Below are 18849 nucleotides of genomic sequence, written 5' to 3'. Positions count from 1 at the left end.
GATAAGTTGAATTTTTTGTGATGTAAAAATTATTAGAACAAGTAGAACTCATGACTCATCTTGGTAACCTATTCCACGTGTATTTGATTTTAAAAATATTTAACTCAATTATTTTTCAAATAATATGCATCATGTATAACTTGAATTAGATAATTAGAAAATGATCAAATAATTATTGTTATATCAAATATTATAGATATTGATAATAATAATAAAAAACAATAAAAGTGAGATGCATCAATTGTCTCTCACGACAACTCTCACGAGATTTTTATAGATCAATTTTATGATGCAATTCGTTCCACCAAAAAATTTACTTTTATTTGTAAACATGGATCATTTCAACTCGTTTAACGGATATAGATATGTGATACCGTCTCATAGACACTTATCAATCGTCTTTTAGATGGACAATTATTGCATATATTTGAGCTGCATTTTTATAAATATCCGTTTATGAAAAAACGTCATGTAAATTTATTTGATTTTACTTAAACATAATTTTAATATTAATTACTTTTCCAGGTTTTAAAATTAATTTACGTGTTTTTTTTTCCGACTTTCAGTTACATTAGATAGTTATTTTAATCTTAATTATTGTTACTATTATTTTATTAAAATTTGATAGAAAAAATAATGAATATAAAAAAAATAAAATTCATGTCGTAAATCTAAGATCCAGCCCATTTAATCTGCAGTGGCTGATTCTCTTAAAATACGAAAACGTTTTCGTCGCCTGCTCAATTCTCTGCACCTGGACCTCTTGGATCTTCTCCGCCGGAGCTGTGCTAGATCTGGTTGTCATTAGGCCGCCGCCACGTCGGAAATCACTGTTCATCCCGACAGTTCAAATTTTGTGTCGCAGGTACTGTTGTTGCTCCCAACTAGTTTACGTGGTGGATATGCGAATCTTGTATGACTAATATCATGACCCTCCAATGACCGACCCCCCAATTTTTGACAGATCAATTGGTATGAGTTACGGCCCGTTGCACTTTTGCTTTTGTTTTTGTGATTTCCAATTATTCTTCCGTCAAAATTTGACTTCACACTTAACGTTCCACTATTGCTTCAAGCTAGAGAAACTGCAACTTTGAATTTCCTGGTAGATTTGGTTTTGTTTCAATGTCGTCTAATGTATTGCCACATGTCCGATTAATTCTTGTATGACTTTAAGTATATCGGAATGCTTTGTCACGATGAGAAATGAATCAGGAGTTTGATTGCAAAATCGGATACCTATGCTCTGCCCGTATTTGCATACCTCTGAGTCGTGGTTTGAACCCCCACAGTTTTTGTACATTCCTTGCTTATACAGATGCTTGCCACCTCACATTTTAGTGGAAAAAAATCGAAATTTACCCATTCCAGTTAAGTTCGTTACGCTACTGACCTGTTAGATTATACTAAGATAAAAAGGTACATGCAGAGAATGATATTTTGATGTGTTTTTTTTATAGGTAATTTTGTGCAGCCTGATACTGCCAGGGGTTTTGGCCGATGAAAAACGGGATGATAGAGTGCAGTGTCTGTCATTCCAAGCTGGTGTCTCCGTCCACCAAGTCTGTTTCACGAGCCTATGATAAACACAGGATCAAGGTTTCGTCCAAGCAACGGGCCCTTAATTTCCTATTGGTTGGTGGGGATTGTGTTCTCGTTGGTTTACAGGTATGGGGTTATAAAGTTTCTCTATATGTTCAGCTTGTTGTGCATAAATTTCTATCTCAATGCTTTCCTTTATCGACATTTTATGAAGAAACATACCATGTTCTTATTGATTTTATTGTGATCGTTCTTCATTTCTTCCAGCCCATTTTGGTTTATATGTCAAAGGTGGATGGAAAGTTCTTGTTTAGCCCTATTAGTGTCAATTTTTTGACGGAGATTACAAAAGTTGTCTTTGCAATTCTAATGCTTGTATTACAGGTACGTTATTTCCTTCATTTTCTGTTGATGAAAATTTGAATCCCCTTTCATATGTTCCCTGATTTTTTTTTTGAGCAAGATTCGCCAAAACAAAAAAATAAAGTTTCTTTTTGTATTATTGAATGTGGAAGGATTTAAAAGCATGCACATTAGATGTCAGAGGTCAGCAAAAATATTTTTTGTTTGATCCCATAATGACTTATTACCTTGTACTATATTTTTTGTTTGATCCCATTATGACTTATTAAGAAGAAATTTTTCCACCACGGCAATGATTCGTGCAGTGGAACATTATAATACATGCATAGTAAAGGAGTGAGAAGAATTCAGTGTTGTAATGCAATTGCACGAATGAGGTTATGAACCGAGTAAACCTATGTTGGGCTTCAATTTGGTTGGAATGTATAGAGGTGAGAAAAATTGCAACAATCGTGAATTGGGGTCTCTCTCAATACCCCCAAATGCACGTACCCAATTTGATTGCTACCTATATTTGGTGTTGTTTTGTTACATTCACTTGTTTACACTGACCTCGTACATTACATTTAACAAAAATCACTTGTATGGGAAATCAAAAAGTTTTCTTTTCCATACGTATCTCCCACGGATTCTCACCCTCTTCCAGACGACGAACACTGAAACCCTTAAGCCGATAAGTAATGGTGCTTGAAATTTCTGAAAGACACGACTACACTTGACAATTGGGGTCAATAAACTTAAGCTCTGGTGCTTTGTAATTAAGATCAGAGTAGAAAGGTGCAAGAGGTTTTAAGTTTGAGAAAAACGTATTGAATTTTTAGCGTGGTAAATTTGGATAATTATCATTTACGTTATCTCAATTAATTCATAGAGATAATATAATAATTTTTTTCCCTGCCAAGTCCTATCAGATAAATTTCTTCAAGTGACTCTTTTGAGTTCTCATTCCCTTTTTAGGACGACAAACTTTCTTTATTGCTTAGTTATTACATATTTAAACTATATTCAGCAGAACTAGAGGTAGACTGGACAGTTGTGTGCAAAGTATGATTTAATGTTTTTGTGTGAGGCAAAACTTACATTTAAAAAGAAATACTTAAATTTGAATTTTTTTTCCTGCAGACTAGGCGGCAGAAGGTTGGTGAGAAACCACTTCTTTCAATTTCCACGTTTATTCAGGTGCCTTTAAATGCCAATAAAGCATTTTCTTTAGACGAATTCTGACATCCACTTTCTATTTTATCAGCAAAGAGTGACGTTGTAGTCAAATTTAAGCTGTTCTCTCTGGGTAATGGTAAATCTGTTTAGTAAACTGAATATTAGAAGCAAAACTAAGCTGTTCTCTCTGGGTAATGGTAAATCTGTTTAGTAAACTGAATATTAGAAGCAAAACGGTCCTATTAATGGGCTTGTAAAATGAGACTTAGTGGTACCCAATTTATCTATCCCCTGACTACTTGACTAAAGCATTCCTAGTTACTCCTTCAAAAACTGTATCACATATGTGATCTCTGAGAATTGATCAGTTTTTCTGTAGTCATCAGAAAAATTGTTTTGACTGAATCCTTCAGTTTTGGATAATCAAAGCTATTGTTTTGCCCTAACTTTTGGATATCCCATCGAAATAAGTTCCAGGCATCAATTTATCTACTCATGTTTGTTTTCTTAAATTTGGTTATAGGTTACTTAATTATCAGCGTCCATGCAGTAAGCTTGTGTCGAATATAGACATTGTCATTCTCTTTTAGTCCTGCTGTTGGACCTGGAGTATTTGAATGCATTTGTTTGTATCCTGTATGGCGAATCTGTCTATCAAATTTCTGCTCATGTTTGTTTTAGAGGTTAGTTGCATAGGGGTGCTTAATTAGAAACATCCATGAGGTAATACCGTGTCAATCATGGAAATCACCTTTCCATTTTGGTCCTGCTTTTGGAACTTATTTGTTTTAAGGAATTGGTTTGAATGCTGTATGATAATTATATCTGTTACATATTTGAATGAAGGATAATTTAGTGCCACTAGGTAAGGTATTTACTACTATCATATTTCTTCATTTTGTTGATGGAATAATTTTTATAATTTTCTGCAGGCTGCTCGCAGCAATGTGCTTCTTGCGGTTCCAGCACTTCTTTATGCTATAAATAACTATCTGAAGTTCATTATGCAGGTATGATTTGTATATTTGAATTTTCTTGAACTGTATTAGGCTAGTTCAGAGACTTCCTGAGGGTTTTGTGGAATTCTGGTCACATTGACAAGGTTTGTCAGCTAGTGGATGCGTCTGACTAGTAACTTAAATATTAGGATATCCTTCTGAATTGAATAATTATATTGTCAAATGCATTTGCATAACGTTCAAATGCATGTGTTTTATTAGGTCCATTCTAAGGTTGGTTCCTCCAAGTGTGTTGATTTGGGTAATTCTGCTTTCATTTGACTATCTCGAGGGAAAAGATGTGTACTCAATCCTTGTGGATACTAGAGCCAGTGATTGGCAATAAATTTAAAGTCTTAAGGATGCAAAATATAATGAGGAACTATGCGCTTTGAGACCTTCATGGCCTTCAGGATGAAATCACACTTGAAAAATAACCTTTTGTTCACACAGTCATATAGCGAGTGGGCTATAATTTTCCAAATTGATATCTGATAAGCATGACCGAGCATTGACTGTTTAAGAGCCTCCCGGAGTTTAACTGCTCCTTTTGACATAATTTTTGTTTGTGTTATTAAACTGAGAGTTCCTCCTGCTTACTAACGAGTTTAATCTTGTGAAACTGCTGATTTTTTGTTTGGTTTTCCCAGTTATATTTCAACCCTGCAACTGTTAAAATGCTGAGCAATCTAAAGGTATTACCTGTTCCAGCTTATGTGCATATTTACATCTTGTTTCTTATCTTATGTGCTGGTTTATTAAATCCTTTATCTTTTTTGCATTCTATCCATTGGAAGAGCACATGTATGGATTCGTCCTGTTGAGTACTTAGTCACCGTTGGCAGGAAAATTCGTTTTGATCTTTTTTGAGCTATTACCACAGTTCACAGGGGAAAATATCACAGGATAAGATGTTACTAATCATTTTTTCCGTTCTTTTCGTGTTTGATCGCAATCGCATAAAATAATTACAACTTCGCTCTCTTTCCAAAGCTTTGTTCCCCTATTGTCTTAATTACTGTCAGTAGGCTGCTGGACCTATTGTTTCATGTCCTTTTGCCTCTTTTTTTGGTGATCAGATAACCAGCATAGCAAATGTTCTAACTGACGCTAGCACAGCAGTGCATTTCTTTTATCTTCATTTTGATATATAGTTTTTTCTGTTTCTGTTATTTTGTCATTTTGATACATTGGGGGGGACGGGGACTCGGACCCGAATTTGTTCCTCTCTCATGTATGGGAGGATGGCGCCACAGTGAGAAGCTGTTGACGCTGTTAATTTGTTTTCATCTCTCATGTTCGCTAATAGTGTTTAATAGCATTTTTTATGTTGTTTCATAGGTTTTGGTCATTGCTGTGCTTCTGAAGATTGTAATGAAACGCCGATTTTCAATTATTCAGGTTAGTTCCGTAGTCGAGGCTTGATTTTATATTGATTTAACATAGTGAATTTGATCATATTATCTGGATATGTGAAAGCATTCTTTTATCTCTATGTGTGCCTGTTTGTATTCCTTCGTAACCACATGATAAGTTTTTTTCTTTATGTTTTTGTGGTTTGATGTATAATTATTTGTGAATTTCTTTGTGCTTGTATATTGTTATGTAACAGTGGGAGGCTCTTGCTCTGTTGCTCATTGGGATCACCATAAATCAACTTCGAACCTTACCTGAGGGTGCCACTGCCTTGAGTGTTCCAGTTACAACTGTTGCATATGTATATACTCTGATTTTTGTAAGTGCTTAATGGCATCTACTTATGACTGCATTTATGAAATGCTAGATGTGTATCCATGCAGTTTAATTTATCTTGTATGCTTATTCTTTTGGGCTATTGATGGATTAGTTTTCTACAATAGAAGCTGAATTTTGAAAGTTCGCAGGTGACAGTTCCTTCTATGGCCTCAGTGTTCAATGAATATGCCCTGAAGAGCCAATACGATACCAGCATTTATCTTCAGGTGATTTGCTTTGTGTTATATCACTTAAAGTTGACTAATTAATTAGCCACTGACATCTCCATGGTTGAGGATTTTTTATTTATCTTTGTTGTAGAGACACGCTTGCTGAGTTATTTTTTTCGGTGCTTATGATTTATTTGATTCGCAGAATTTGTTTTTGTATGGATATGGAGCTATATTCAACTTCCTTGCTATTCTTGGATCTGCAGTTTTTAAAGGTACTGGGTTTTAAATTTCTACTCTTCTCACCCTTGCTTTTTTTTCTTCAACCATTTATCAAATTCTGAGTTTTTTTGTCATATCATGGCATAATCACAAGCTTACTGCTTCCCACTGTAATTAAGTTGATTACAAGGTTTGCTTAATAAATATTTTCATATTTCAGGTCCCGACAGCTTTGATATATTCGAGGGACATTCAAAAGCTACCATGCTTTTAATATGTAACAATGCCGCACAAGGAATTTTATCCTCCTTTTTCTTCAAATATGCTGGTGAGAATAAGAATTTATTGATGAAAATCGGCTATTTTGTTTCTTTACAGTGGACTTGTACCATGCACGATTTTCCAATTTTACTTCCTGTTGTCAGTCTCATATGATAAGTGAATTCCTGTTGCAAAATGTTAACAGATACAATTTTGAAGAAGTATTCGTCAACTGTAGCTACAATATTTACGGGCATAGCATCTGCTGTTCTGTTTGGCCATACTTTGACAATAAACTTTATGTTGGGTATTTCAGTGGTTTTCATCTCCATGCACCAGGTATCGATACTCAGAGAAGCATCTTTTTATGTGTAGAAGTATGTTGTTGCTTACGCCTTGGTTTCTTATGTTTGTCAGTTCTTTTCACCTCTTGCAAAGGCCAAGGAGGATCAACAAAATGGGATGCACGAGAAATTGGACATGCAGGATAACCATAGGTAATTGTATCTTTTATGACATTACTGCACACAAAATACTATTTATTCTTCATTGCTTTTTTCTTATTAATTAGACGTAAGAATACTTGCAACAGGATTCAAAGATCATCTGATTTCAAGTGTCATAGTTTACCACGATGGGTACATAGTATTTCATAATTTCTCCGAATTATAAATAACTTTACAGCCTCTCTCTAGTTCCAATTTTAATCAATTAATTAACTTTTGCAATCGAGCTTGTTTCCTTATTGTCTGTGTGGATGTCATACGCTCTGTTATGCTGTTGTCAATTCCCTGAAGCAAAAACCTGGCTGGTTTGATCCAGCAACTTGAATATTAGACTGATGCTTTTGTCCTTTCTCATTATTTTGTGTTGTGATTTTGAATTTACAGCATATCATGATATAACAGCTCTTATCTTTCTTACAATTTGTTCTGAAACAATATTTTGCATCATCAACAGATTATTTACATAACGGTCAACGGATCTTTATTTTTTTCTGGTTCCTGTCAGGTCGAGGGAGTCATCCTTTATAAATATGGCTGCTGGCGCAAATGAAGAGGTACAGTTGCCATCACCCTTATATATGCATTTGTGTATGCTTTTTTAACTGCATGATTCATCGTTTCTTTTTGCTTTATCCAGGCTAGCCACCGTGTAGGACCTGATGAAAAACAACCTCTGCTTCCCAAGTAAAGTTAATTTGATGGTATGTTTCTGAAATGTGAAGTTTTTCTATCTATATTTGTGGTGCTTATGCCCTTTGTACCATTCAGTGTCTGAATACATAACTTGATACGTGTGGATTTGTAGCTATGTTAACTGCAGTTATGCCTTAAGAAGCTTAACTCAATATGAATGAGTTTGTAAATCTTACGAAGTTGTATAAAGCTGCTCAACCTTACGAATAAAAAATTGTCCTGTGACATTTTATACTAAGACACGATTGATCCGAGCCAGTCTGCCATTTTTCACTTCGGAGCAGGGATTATCCAATCTCCTCCCAAGTTCGTTTCACTGTTGCAAAAAACACGATACTAAAATTCCATTAATAAATGTGCTTGAGAAATCATCAAAGCTCAAGTCAGCTGACAATGGCACAACCCATGAGATAATTAAGACGTCCTTGGACCGTTTGTGGTTTTCTACTGAACATTTTACGGTTGATATTGATTAGGCGAAGACTTGTATCAGCAAATAACACATTTGATGTTGAATCTGCTGCAGGTGGTTTCGAACAAATTACATGAAGGCATACAACAGAAGATAACCCGGAGTATCAATTGGTGGCAACAATAAAATGCTAATGCTACTAATACAGTGGCAGTTTTCTAACTGCAATTACGATTTTTTTTTGGGTGTTATGCTGTGGAGGAATACGAGCTTACATTATATATTGTATATGTGGCAAATTTAGAAGGGCCGTAGTAGCTCAATCAGTTTTGAATTTTTTTTGGGAATATGTTTTTTAAATGGAGATTATTTCAACTTTTGGTGGTTCTGTTTTTCCTCTATGGATTGTCATTCTTACGTATAAAATTGATGTAGGCGTTCCTCTTTCTATAATGCAATGATTTTCTTTATGTGAATGATTATCTTCTGCAGAAGAAAAACAAGATTGTGATCTCATAAAAATTGGTTAATATCTCACAAATTAATGTAAGAATTCCGCTACGTACTGTATATGCGACTTCATTGTATGTTGTGTTCGAAAGAACTTTGTGATGTGTGGATACTCCTGGAATTTGATATTTCCAACACAGTTAACTTACAGTCCTTGCGTTCGTATGATATTTATAGTATTTTTCAAATACCATTCTATACATTTGGATACGTGGGTGTTGATCGACCTCACATGAATACCCTAAATAAGCTTTCTCTCAGCTTGTTTTTGCACGATGTTGTAAGAATTAGTCTTGATTTTCAGCAACCAAAAATATTAAAATCCAACTTAATTTCAAGGCAAAAACTTGTGTGAGACAGTCTCACGGGTCGTATTTTATGAGATGAATCTCTTATTTGGATTATCCATGAAAAAAAAATTAATTTTTATGCTAAGAATATTATTTTTTATTGTGAATATCGGTAGGGTTGATCCATCTCATAGATAAAAGTTCGTGAGATCGTCTCACAAGAGACCTACTATAATTTTAACAGTATATATGAACAATAAAAACATCCAACGTCAAGTGCAAATGCTTCATGCTTCTCAAATAATCTATATTAGTCTCTTGCACGCCATGATGAGTGCGTATCTATTAAAAAAAATAACTTTTTAATATTAAATAAAATATCATTGTTTTTTAAAATCTATGATGATTAGATATTTGAAAGTTTAGATTATATAAAGTTAAAAGAATATTATTAATTTTAAAAATTTGAAAATAGATGTGATACGATAATCATAGGTCAATTACAAATAAATTAAGGTTAGACTAAAGAGTAGGTCTTTTGTGAGACGGTCTCACGAATCTTTATCTACGAGAGACGGATAATCCTACCGATATTCAGAATAAAAAGTAATACTCTTAGCATAAAAAATAATATATTTTTATGGATAATTTAAATAAGAGATCCGTCTCACAAAATATAATCAATGAGATCGTCTCAAATAAATTTTTGGTTAGACGAAATTCTGAGATTTATCGCTAAATATACGGTAAATATAGATTTTATTCTAAAGAAAGGGAGGAGATGAAAGCCAACTTGGATTCTAAATATCACTGCAATAACACAAACCCTGACGCGCACGGGTTCATTATAAATCAAAACGAAAAGGAGAAAGAGTTGAAGCACTTTCCCATCTCCTATTTATTTCCCATCTCCTCTCCACTCAAATCAAATCAATTAGTTAACATTATCAAGCTACTAGTTTTTCGTTTTTTTGCTAGTACTTCCTAGGGTTTCTCTCTCGGTGTTGATTTGGTTATCGTAGCAATCGGTAGTTGTGATGGAATCGGAGGACGATATGCACGATGCCAACGATGTGGCGTCGGTCGAGGAAGAAGACGATTATTACAGCGGCGGCGAAGAGGATGAGGAGGAAGACATGGAAGCTGAAGAAGATTATAACTACAGCTATGACTCTGGCGATGAAGAGGATGAAATTGATGATTACGAATTTATTACCAATGACTCTGATGTTGTGTCCAGGCATTCACAGGTACACTAGAGAAACAGCCTGCTCTTCTTCTTTTTCTTTTTTTTTTCCTTTTCACATTAATTTGGTTATATTGCTGAAAGATTGAGTTATGGGAGATTAAGTTGCAAGAGAAAGCATTTGATTTCAAAGATTTTCTGGGTCTCCTGCCACTTTTAAAAATCTTTTTCGCGCACTTTAAGCTGGAAACTGAGTCTGCGAATCTAAGTTTGCTAATTCACGGGAACAAGGCTGGATAATTAGTTACTATGCATATTCTGGATGGACTAGGTGAAATTCTTGTTTTTTTTTGCCTTTAAGGAGGTTAAATTTATTTTTTTAGCGTTTGGTTGTTTCAAAGTTTTAGCTTTGTGGAATTTTAGAGATCGAGTTAGGGGTTTTCAATTTAATCACACAATAAATGTTAGGCTTAATTTGTGCTGTAAATGCGGTCAAATGCAACTTTGGTTGTATTAGCATATTTGTTTTTATAAAAGCAGGGACAATCTTGATCGAGTGGCAGAACAAGAACACCTGCTACCTACGGTACTGTATCTCTGTTGAGTTAACCAAGCTCGAGCAGTTTAGCAGCAGGAAAGAAAGACATTGTCATATTCTCTTAATCGGTTTCAGTAGAGCGATTTGTATCCCATTGACCTAAGTTTGTAGATATAATCTTTATTGAGTGGAAACAAGCACCAAACTACTACAGGGGAACATTAGCTAGGACATTTTATTAATAGAGTGCCTTTTTTACTTGCTCTACCATATGAGCTATTGATGAGCCAGTGAGCAAGAACACTTGTTTGTAATTCCTCGTCAAAATAATCCTCAACGCATATCCTTGTTTATGTGCCAGAAGAACTATACCATCTTAAAGGAGGAAGATATACTACTACGCCAAGAGGAAGATATTACCGGAATTTCTACCGTCCTTTCAATTTCAAGAGAAGCGGCTTGTATTCTCTTGCGTCGTTATAACTGGTAGTCTTCTTGTTCCATTGTCTCCAATTTAGAAATATGTTATCATTTTTCTAAAAAGTTGTTTTTTTTTAGTTCGAGTTGTGTGATTTTGTTAGAGCATGAATTTATCAAAATTACGAGTTTTTGGCAAGTGAAAAGTTCTTTTATACCCTAGATGTGCTACAGCACCGGAAACTTGGCAGCTTTTTTTTGTGTTATGATGTCTTTACTAATTTTTTACATGAAATTTACTATGGAGGAGCGTGAATAATGTTCATGAAGAATGGTTTACGGATGAAGATAGAGTTCGTAATGCTGTTGGCATATTGGAGATGCCGGCGGTGAATCTTTCCAATGTTAAGGAAGTAAGTTACTATTTTGCACCATAATACTTCCTATCGTTATGGACGGGCCTCGTTCTCATTGACCATCCATGTTTGTTAATATTTTCTGGTAGGTAACATGTGGGATCTGTTTTGAGAATTTCTCTCGTGACAATCTGCGCTCTGTCGCATGCCATCATCTTTTCTGTGACACATGCTGGAAAGGTTTGTTGGCTATGACATGGATTGACTGACTTATTATTGAAACTACCTTATAATTGATTCTATGATTTGAGGGGTTGAATGGCTTAGAGAGACCGATAGTTACCTTGTCTTGATGTATATCTGAAATTCCTCCTCAACCTTTATGTTTAATTAGATGTTTGTGGGTGGAACACCTGAAAATTATGTATAGATGGACCTATTGATGACATTTGTTATTCTTCTAGTCCGATGGTTTCTAAATATGGTAAAAAAACTATTACTTGCGTGTCACAATCAACATCTCATGATTGTAAAATGCTCCATGAGTAGCTTAATTTCTAAGTAGCGTGATTGATCAAAAAAGACAATTTCCTCTATAATGATAAAATAAGTGATTACGAGTTTGCTTTCTTAAAGTTTTAACTGACATGCTTGGAACCTGAAAGGTTTATTATACATCCTTTATTCTCAAAACTGCGACTTTACCATGCTAGGAGATTGTCTTCAAATAATGTTGGCATTTTTTACCTGTATTCTTGTTAGCTTACATTAGCACATCCATCAATGATGGTCCCGGCTGCTTGATGCTGAGGTGTCCTGATCTATCTTGTGTTGCTGCTGTTGGGCAAGATATGATTGATGAGCTGGCAACTGATCTAGATAAGGAGAAGTATCAACGTTATCTTCTTAGATCTTATGTTGAGGACAGCCGCAAGGTATTTGTTTTCTTTGAGTACTTGCTGTTGTTTGTAAAAATGAATTTCTAACTCATCATTTTGGAGGGAAACTCAAGTTTCTCTATATTCTAGTGGAAGAGATTAAACAATGTACCACTCTCCCCTTCATATGATTTACAAAGCTTTCACATTATATTCCAATTTGAGAGCTAGGGAGGGAGGATTGTTTGGCTAACAAATAATTTCGAATCTCATTGATAATATGGAGAGGATCTTCGTAAGTGGATCTCTCTTGTTCTTGTTCATTGCCCTTCACTACAAATGCTGCTTCTACTCCTGTCATCACTTGTACAATTTCTATATTACTAATGCAAACAAGATGCAAAGTTGGATTTTCCGTTAAGAGAGTAGTAAGCCAGCTCCCCTGAGGTGGCTGGATGATGAGATTGAGATAATTTCTTGAGTCTACTGTTTATTTTAAATTCTTCAAGAGTCTTTTAAGGTCTTTGTGCTCCTTGAGATCTACTTTTGTGAAAAAGCTGGAGGTGATGGTGATTTTGCACCTGCATGATGCAATACTTTTCCACTGCTTCAAGCATCAGAGGGCATATTATGATGGTCTCATCTAGTGGATCTCTTTTGCTTTGGTTTTCTTCCCTCATTCCTCTTTAATTTTCTGGATTTTAGGACATGTTAATTAATTGTTATTTGTTACTACTATTGTTCTTTCACAGATCAAGTGGTGTCCTGCTCCTGGTTGTGATTCTGCTGTGGAATATGTTGTTGGTAGTGGAAACTATGATGTCACTTGCAGTTGTTCATATGGCTTCTGTTGGAATGTAAGTTGAGCTGAATGATATTTAATTGTCTTGTTTGCCTTATGAAGATTTCTTGTACAAGCATAACAAATTTCTTCAACCAGTGTACAGAGGAAGCTCATCGGCCAGTGGACTGTGAAACCGTGTCAAAATGGATTCTGAAAAACAGTGCAGAGTCGGAGAACATGAATTGGTAAAAGACTTATTTGGGCGGATGCTTTCTTTTCGATCATTTCGTTATTTGTGTTCCTGGCTCTCTATATGCTTGGTAAAATATCTTTTCTTGTACAACTACAGTCACCAAAAGACTTTAAATAAATTACGTTCATCCCCAGTGTCCAACAATTATTTGTTCTAATTGAAGATGCAATGTGTCACATGTGGTGACTAGTACTATACTCCATTAGATCTGGATATCTGAAACTCTGAATTGCAAATTCTCGTGTAAAAATGTTGAAATTTTCGATATTGACGTTTTTTATAGTTGAAGCAGTTACCTTTCAATGGAGAGAATTTATTTTACAAATAATGTTCTTGAAAATGTAAAGCTTTGTCTTAGTTCCAGGTTAGGCTTATATTTGCAAAAAAGTACTGATTTTGATATGATTTTATGTGGTTTTACTTAACATTAATGTTGAAGCTGTACTCGTTCTGTGCCCTGCAGTAGAATCACATTTTCACCATGGATTTCTGTATTCACTTGTTCCTCGAGTCAATACAAACTTGAAGTTGCTGCTGTATGAATCTTTTTGAAATGAGGAGCAAAAGCCTGGTTTCTTGTTGCATCTATAATTTTCTTCCTCTTTGTGTACAACTGACCTTATATTCAATTTTTTATTATCCCCTCCTTTTCTATTTCCACGAAGAACAGATAAGGTCAGGTCCTGTTATTCGTTAAAATGAGCTAAATTTTAGGTTCCATGAGTGTCATAGTGCATAAGGTAAGGAAGTCAGGGCCTGTTCATTTCTTGTGGTATGTATGGTGTGACAACATGATGTTTATTTTAGTTAGAAGGTTGTCTATGTATTTATCAGGCTGGAGTGGGTCTCTTGTCTTAATGCAGAACCATGATTATACCAAACTTGTTGCTTTTAGGATATTGGCCAACTCGAAACCTTGTCCCAAGTGCAAGCGTCCAATCGAAAAGAACCAAGGTTGTATGCACATGACTTGCACACCACCCTGCAAGTTTGAATTTTGCTGGTGAGTTTTATACTTCAGTACTTTCAAATTAAACAGCTTCAGTGTACATACTTTTCTTGTTGTTCATTAGCTTTGGTGGAATTCCTTTATTGGAATTTGAAAATCCTACTACCTAACATAAATTCAGCTAACTAAATTCTCTTGCTCCTAGATAATCTGTTACTGAATGTGGTGTTCTTACTGGTTTTTCAGGTTGTGTCTTGGTGCATGGTCTGACCACGGTGAGAGAACAGGAGGTTTCTATGCTTGCAACCGTTATGAAGCAGCAAAGCAAGAGGGGTTGGTATGTAAATTAGGGAATCCATATTTGTTTAATGTTTCCCATTGCATATGATTGTCTAAGTTGTTTGTTATTTCTGAAATAAATTTAAATTTTACCTGATATTTATTGCATTGTTTGCACAGTACGATGATGATGAGAAGAGAAGAGAGATGGCGAAGAACTCTTTGGAAAGATACACTCATTATTACGAGCGGTGGGCTTCCAATCAATCGGTAAGCTCTAGTAGTCAGGTTATTTAGTTATTGTCGGAATATATTGTATAAATATGTCAAATATATATTTTGTATTATATATCCAACAAGTACACCATAAAGAGGTACTTCTCTAAGTTCTAGCAGGTTGCTTAAATTTATGAACTAATTGGAAATCCTCAGGGAAAAAAGTAAGAGAGGGTGGTGTTGTCCTACGCTTCTTCTATGATTGAATAACAGCTCTTCATCTCATATCATACCTTTGCTGCTTGAGTCATCACCAACTTTCCATTAGGTTGTATTGGGATTGATGGATTTCAAATCAATGGATTTCAAATGTATTGTAATGTATTTTTGTAGTTTTAGGAAATTAAGATCATAAATTTCAAATTCACACTTTACATGTTTATATTGTAATTCATATTAATTAGGATCGTAGACATTTGAAAAATATTTTACTTCATGTAACTAATGTGTAAATAAGTAAGGTATGAATTTAAGATTGCGATTTGCATCTATTGTTTCTTTATTCTAATATTATTAGCATTGTGTCATTTTTCCTCCTTCCGTTCATAACGTTCAATGATTTGCCGATTCAATGCAGTCAAGACAAAAAGCTCTGACAGATCTACAGCAAATGCAATCTGTACATGTAAGGATTTTGACCCTATATCTTAAAATATGAATGTAATTGTGATACAAATTGGTTACAAGATGAATCTAATAATTGCAGTTACTTTTCTAGTACTGTTTCCTGATGGTGAACCTGCTGTAGAATTTGAGAGCACTAGTTTTGTAGAACACTGTTTTTGTGTGTTTCAACCTAAAAGGTCACTTATCTTTGTTGAAAAAAATTGTTGGACAGGAGATATCTATGATCACCCTTTGATTTATTTTATGTTGGAGTGCAAAAGCATGAAGCACTTTGTTTGAAACGAGGCTTATTTTATTTTTGTACCATTGCAGTATTTATTTGGGACAAAATGGTCTGAGAAAATGAACTTGAAGGTTATTTTACAACATACAGGCTAACTCAAAATTCCAACCAACCCACTCTTTTCTCCTCCGTGTTGTACTTTTGATTAGATTTGAGCATGCATGCTGAGGTTGTAGTTTGCAATAAATGGTGTGGAGTGTCCCATTTAGAGGGGGTTTTCAACCCTTATGTGGGTATAAATTAAATTGGCTCAATCGACCCTCATTGTGCTTCTGAAACTTCATTCCATTTGCAAAATTGTTCACGATCATGGCTTGGGTCATGGATTGAAATCACACGCTATCTTGAACATCAATCACCAATTACTGTACGAAGTTTGGCTATCTAAATTTTGAAACTTGAAAAGTCTAGGATTTGGACAAATGGAGTATATTATACATGCCACATGACTGCCAGACTTTTTAAATGTGATTTCTTAGTTTTAAAATCCTTTTTTTTTCCTCCCCAGCTTGAGAAGCTTAGCGAAGTACAATCACAACCTGAGTCACAAATGAAATTCATTATAGAAGCTTGGCAACAGGTAAATACTGTGACTGATTCAGTAAGCTATTTCAATATCGAATTTTACTGATAAATAAATGAATTTGACATGAAGTATATTTGTGAATTGACTTTGAAATCGTACATCAGCTTATTGAAGGATGCCTGTTAGTTTCCATATCAAGAATATACGGTTTGCATATTACCTAAAATTCACGGTCCATCTGCCTACAACCAGATTGAAAAGTTATTTTACTGTTCGTTTAGTTATTTGAAAATGCCTTGCATTTGTTTAGTTTGTTACTTAATCTGGATTGGTCATAATGGAACAATCTGATTTTATGCTGTTCTTGTGGAAGAAATGTTCCTTGTTCTTCATCGCTATTTGATCTAGCTGGACCTGACTCTGATTTCATTGAGGAATTACGTATTTAGTACATTTTTCTTAATGCTAGGATTGTCTCCTGACTAGTATTAAACCAAGTTGTGTTGACTGTTGATTGATGTGTTATTTATTTATTTCTGTTGAACAATGAGACAATCGCAGATAGGTGAATGTCGGAGGGTTCTAAAGTGGACCTACGCATACGGCTATTACTTACCTGAAAATGAGCATACTAAGAGACGTTTTTTTGAATATTTGCAAGGTATCATTTCTCTTCTAGCCGTAGAAATTTCTGGATGAGTTGTTCAGATTTACTTTTATACCTGTATTGATTAAACCATTGGAATCCTTGAATTTTAGGTGATGCAGAAGCTGGTCTGGAGAGGCTTCATCAATGTGCTGAGAAAGAGCTAATGAATTACATCAATTCAGAGGGGCCATCAAACGATTTTAATGATTTTCGTACAAAACTTGCCGGCCTGACAAGGTAGTTTCTGGTTGGATAAATTATGAACATATATTTGGTTACTAGTTTTGCTAGTCCAAAATGTATTTTTTCAAGTTTGTTTTTTTTACTTCTATCCCTGTCTATTTGTTGAAAAGGATGAATAGTTGTGTGGTCTTGTTGACGTTTGATTGCTGCATCCTAAATATCGTAAGAAGGATGGACATTGTCTTGTTACTGTTATTTCAATGGCCATAAAATGTTTAAAACATGCATTTTGGGGACATTGTCTTGTTACTGGTATTTCAATGGCCATAAGATGTTTAAAAAATAAAAATGCATTTTGGGGTCCAAAATATTGTTCCCTGATTTTGTTTCTTCCAGTATGAGAGAAGAAGATTAAATGTATACTGTTGGTGATAGTCTTAGTATGCACAACATCAATATGTTAAAACTTTAACCTTTAGTTTTATTCAACGGGAGTAAAATATATTCTCATTGTTTTGTAACAGCGTGACACAAAATTACTTTGAAAACTTGGTTAGAGCATTAGAGAATGGTCTTTCAGATGTCGATTCACAGACACTAGGTAACAAGACAAGCTCAAAAAATTTATCAGGAAGCAGCAGCAAGGCAAAAGGGAGCAGGGGCAAGGCCGCCTCTAAAACAAGCACATCGACCAGGAACACTGATGATTCAGGTAATTGGGCATGTGATCAGTGTTCGATCTTGAACACACGATCTGCTACGACATGCCATAAGTGTCATCATAGCCGTTGAAACAAGCTATAACGGCGTGAAACAGAGGATCTTTGTGTTGAGTTTGCTATGCTGTGGAGGTGCTACAAGCACTGAAAGATGGGAGACAACGGAGATCTTAGCTAATTATTTCTTTTTTTTTAACGGGGCGGAGGGTTTGTTATCGAGCATTTCCTGGTCCAAAGTATTTGTAAATAAGTTAATTCGTGGAGTCAACGAACGAGTCACCTTTCTCAAAAATATACTTTAAATGTGATTTGATACGCAGAACATAAGAATTCATAGCTGCATGCTGACTTGACTTTCTTGCTTTTCATACGATGAAATGATAATTTGATCTTTAATTGCAATGATCTTGATCGGGTTCTGCATGTATGGAACGGTATTACCCTCCGGACATTACCTTAGGTTGTGTGGATGTTTATTGTAGGGTTCATTGAAAAATATGCGGGCAGTCGATAGGATTTATTCAATCATACCTTTAGAGCATGATCCATATTATTAATATAGTAATTGTAAATAAGTTATGTGAGGTATTTCACGTTCGATGAATTGTCTTCCGCACTTTTTTTGTAGGCATGGGATTAACTATTGCCTTGAACTAACTTGTCATTAGATACACAATTGAGACAACATCCATAGCATCTCTTTTAACGACTATGCTATGGCTGTAATGAGTAATATGGGGTATGGATTACCTAGTCAGAGTGTGGAAGTATCCTCCGAGCGTGACAACGTACTTCCACTTGCATTCTATGATATGTTTTGGTTCGACTTTTTAAAAATGGTTTGGATCACTCACTATTCGTATCAATAGAAAACGAACGCAACCTATATGATTGGGTGCCATTTGTGTTAATGGGGTTTAAAACGATCAAAGCTTAGGCGACAAAGCTCAACTAACGACAGATTGAGAGATTCGGTACAATACAAAATGAGTATAAAAACGACAATGGAGGCTGTGAATGCACAGGGCATGCCAGTGGTAAGTGTGGTATTCTTTCATTCTTTCCTTTTTTTAACGATTAGCCAATT

General features: G+C 35.1%; 2 protein-coding genes across 6 annotated transcripts; both read left to right on the top strand.

Moving 5' to 3' along the window:
- Positions 1 to 675: 675 nt before the first annotated feature.
- LOC142542249 (CMP-sialic acid transporter 5-like) lies at positions 676 to 8529 on the top strand. Of its 4 annotated transcripts, none has more exons than XM_075648777.1 (16): positions 676 to 865; positions 1475 to 1668; positions 1810 to 1926; positions 3028 to 3084; positions 3996 to 4073; positions 4712 to 4756; positions 5403 to 5462; positions 5674 to 5796; positions 5945 to 6022; positions 6171 to 6240; positions 6408 to 6515; positions 6654 to 6787; positions 6866 to 6945; positions 7460 to 7508; positions 7592 to 7655; positions 8174 to 8529. In XM_075648777.1, exons 2-15 carry the CDS (start codon positions 1501 to 1503, stop codon positions 7640 to 7642), a joined length of 1218 nt encoding a protein of 405 aa, XP_075504892.1. In that variant the 5' UTR covers positions 676 to 865; positions 1475 to 1500; the 3' UTR covers positions 7643 to 7655; positions 8174 to 8529. The 4 variants fall into 4 exon arrangements, with proteins under 4 accessions (XP_075504892.1, XP_075504890.1, XP_075504891.1 ...); XM_075648775.1 differs by having other exon boundaries at positions 1461 to 1668; XM_075648776.1 differs by having other exon boundaries at positions 676 to 868; positions 1463 to 1668.
- A 1107-nt stretch (positions 8530 to 9636) lies between these two features.
- LOC142542247 (putative E3 ubiquitin-protein ligase ARI8) lies at positions 9637 to 18164 on the top strand. Of its 2 annotated transcripts, none has more exons than XM_075648773.1 (15): positions 9637 to 10109; positions 10948 to 11069; positions 11308 to 11413; positions 11506 to 11596; positions 12119 to 12291; positions 12987 to 13091; positions 13175 to 13263; positions 14167 to 14274; positions 14467 to 14557; positions 14680 to 14769; positions 15353 to 15400; positions 16194 to 16265; positions 16773 to 16872; positions 16971 to 17097; positions 17568 to 18164. In XM_075648773.1, the coding sequence occupies exons 1-15, from the start codon at positions 9897 to 9899 to the stop codon at positions 17833 to 17835; spliced, it is 1803 nt and encodes a 600-aa protein (XP_075504888.1). In that variant the 5' UTR covers positions 9637 to 9896; the 3' UTR covers positions 17836 to 18164. The 2 variants fall into 2 exon arrangements, with proteins under 2 accessions (XP_075504888.1, XP_075504886.1); XM_075648771.1 differs by having other exon boundaries at positions 9639 to 10109; positions 10945 to 11069.
- Positions 18165 to 18849: the final 685 nt, after the last annotated feature.

This window comes from Primulina tabacum, chromosome 4 (assembly GCF_025594145.1).
Source record: "Primulina tabacum isolate GXHZ01 chromosome 4, ASM2559414v2, whole genome shotgun sequence".
Taxonomy (NCBI): domain Eukaryota; kingdom Viridiplantae; phylum Streptophyta; class Magnoliopsida; order Lamiales; family Gesneriaceae; genus Primulina; species Primulina tabacum.
This window is presented reverse-complemented; position numbering and strand designations above follow the sequence as displayed.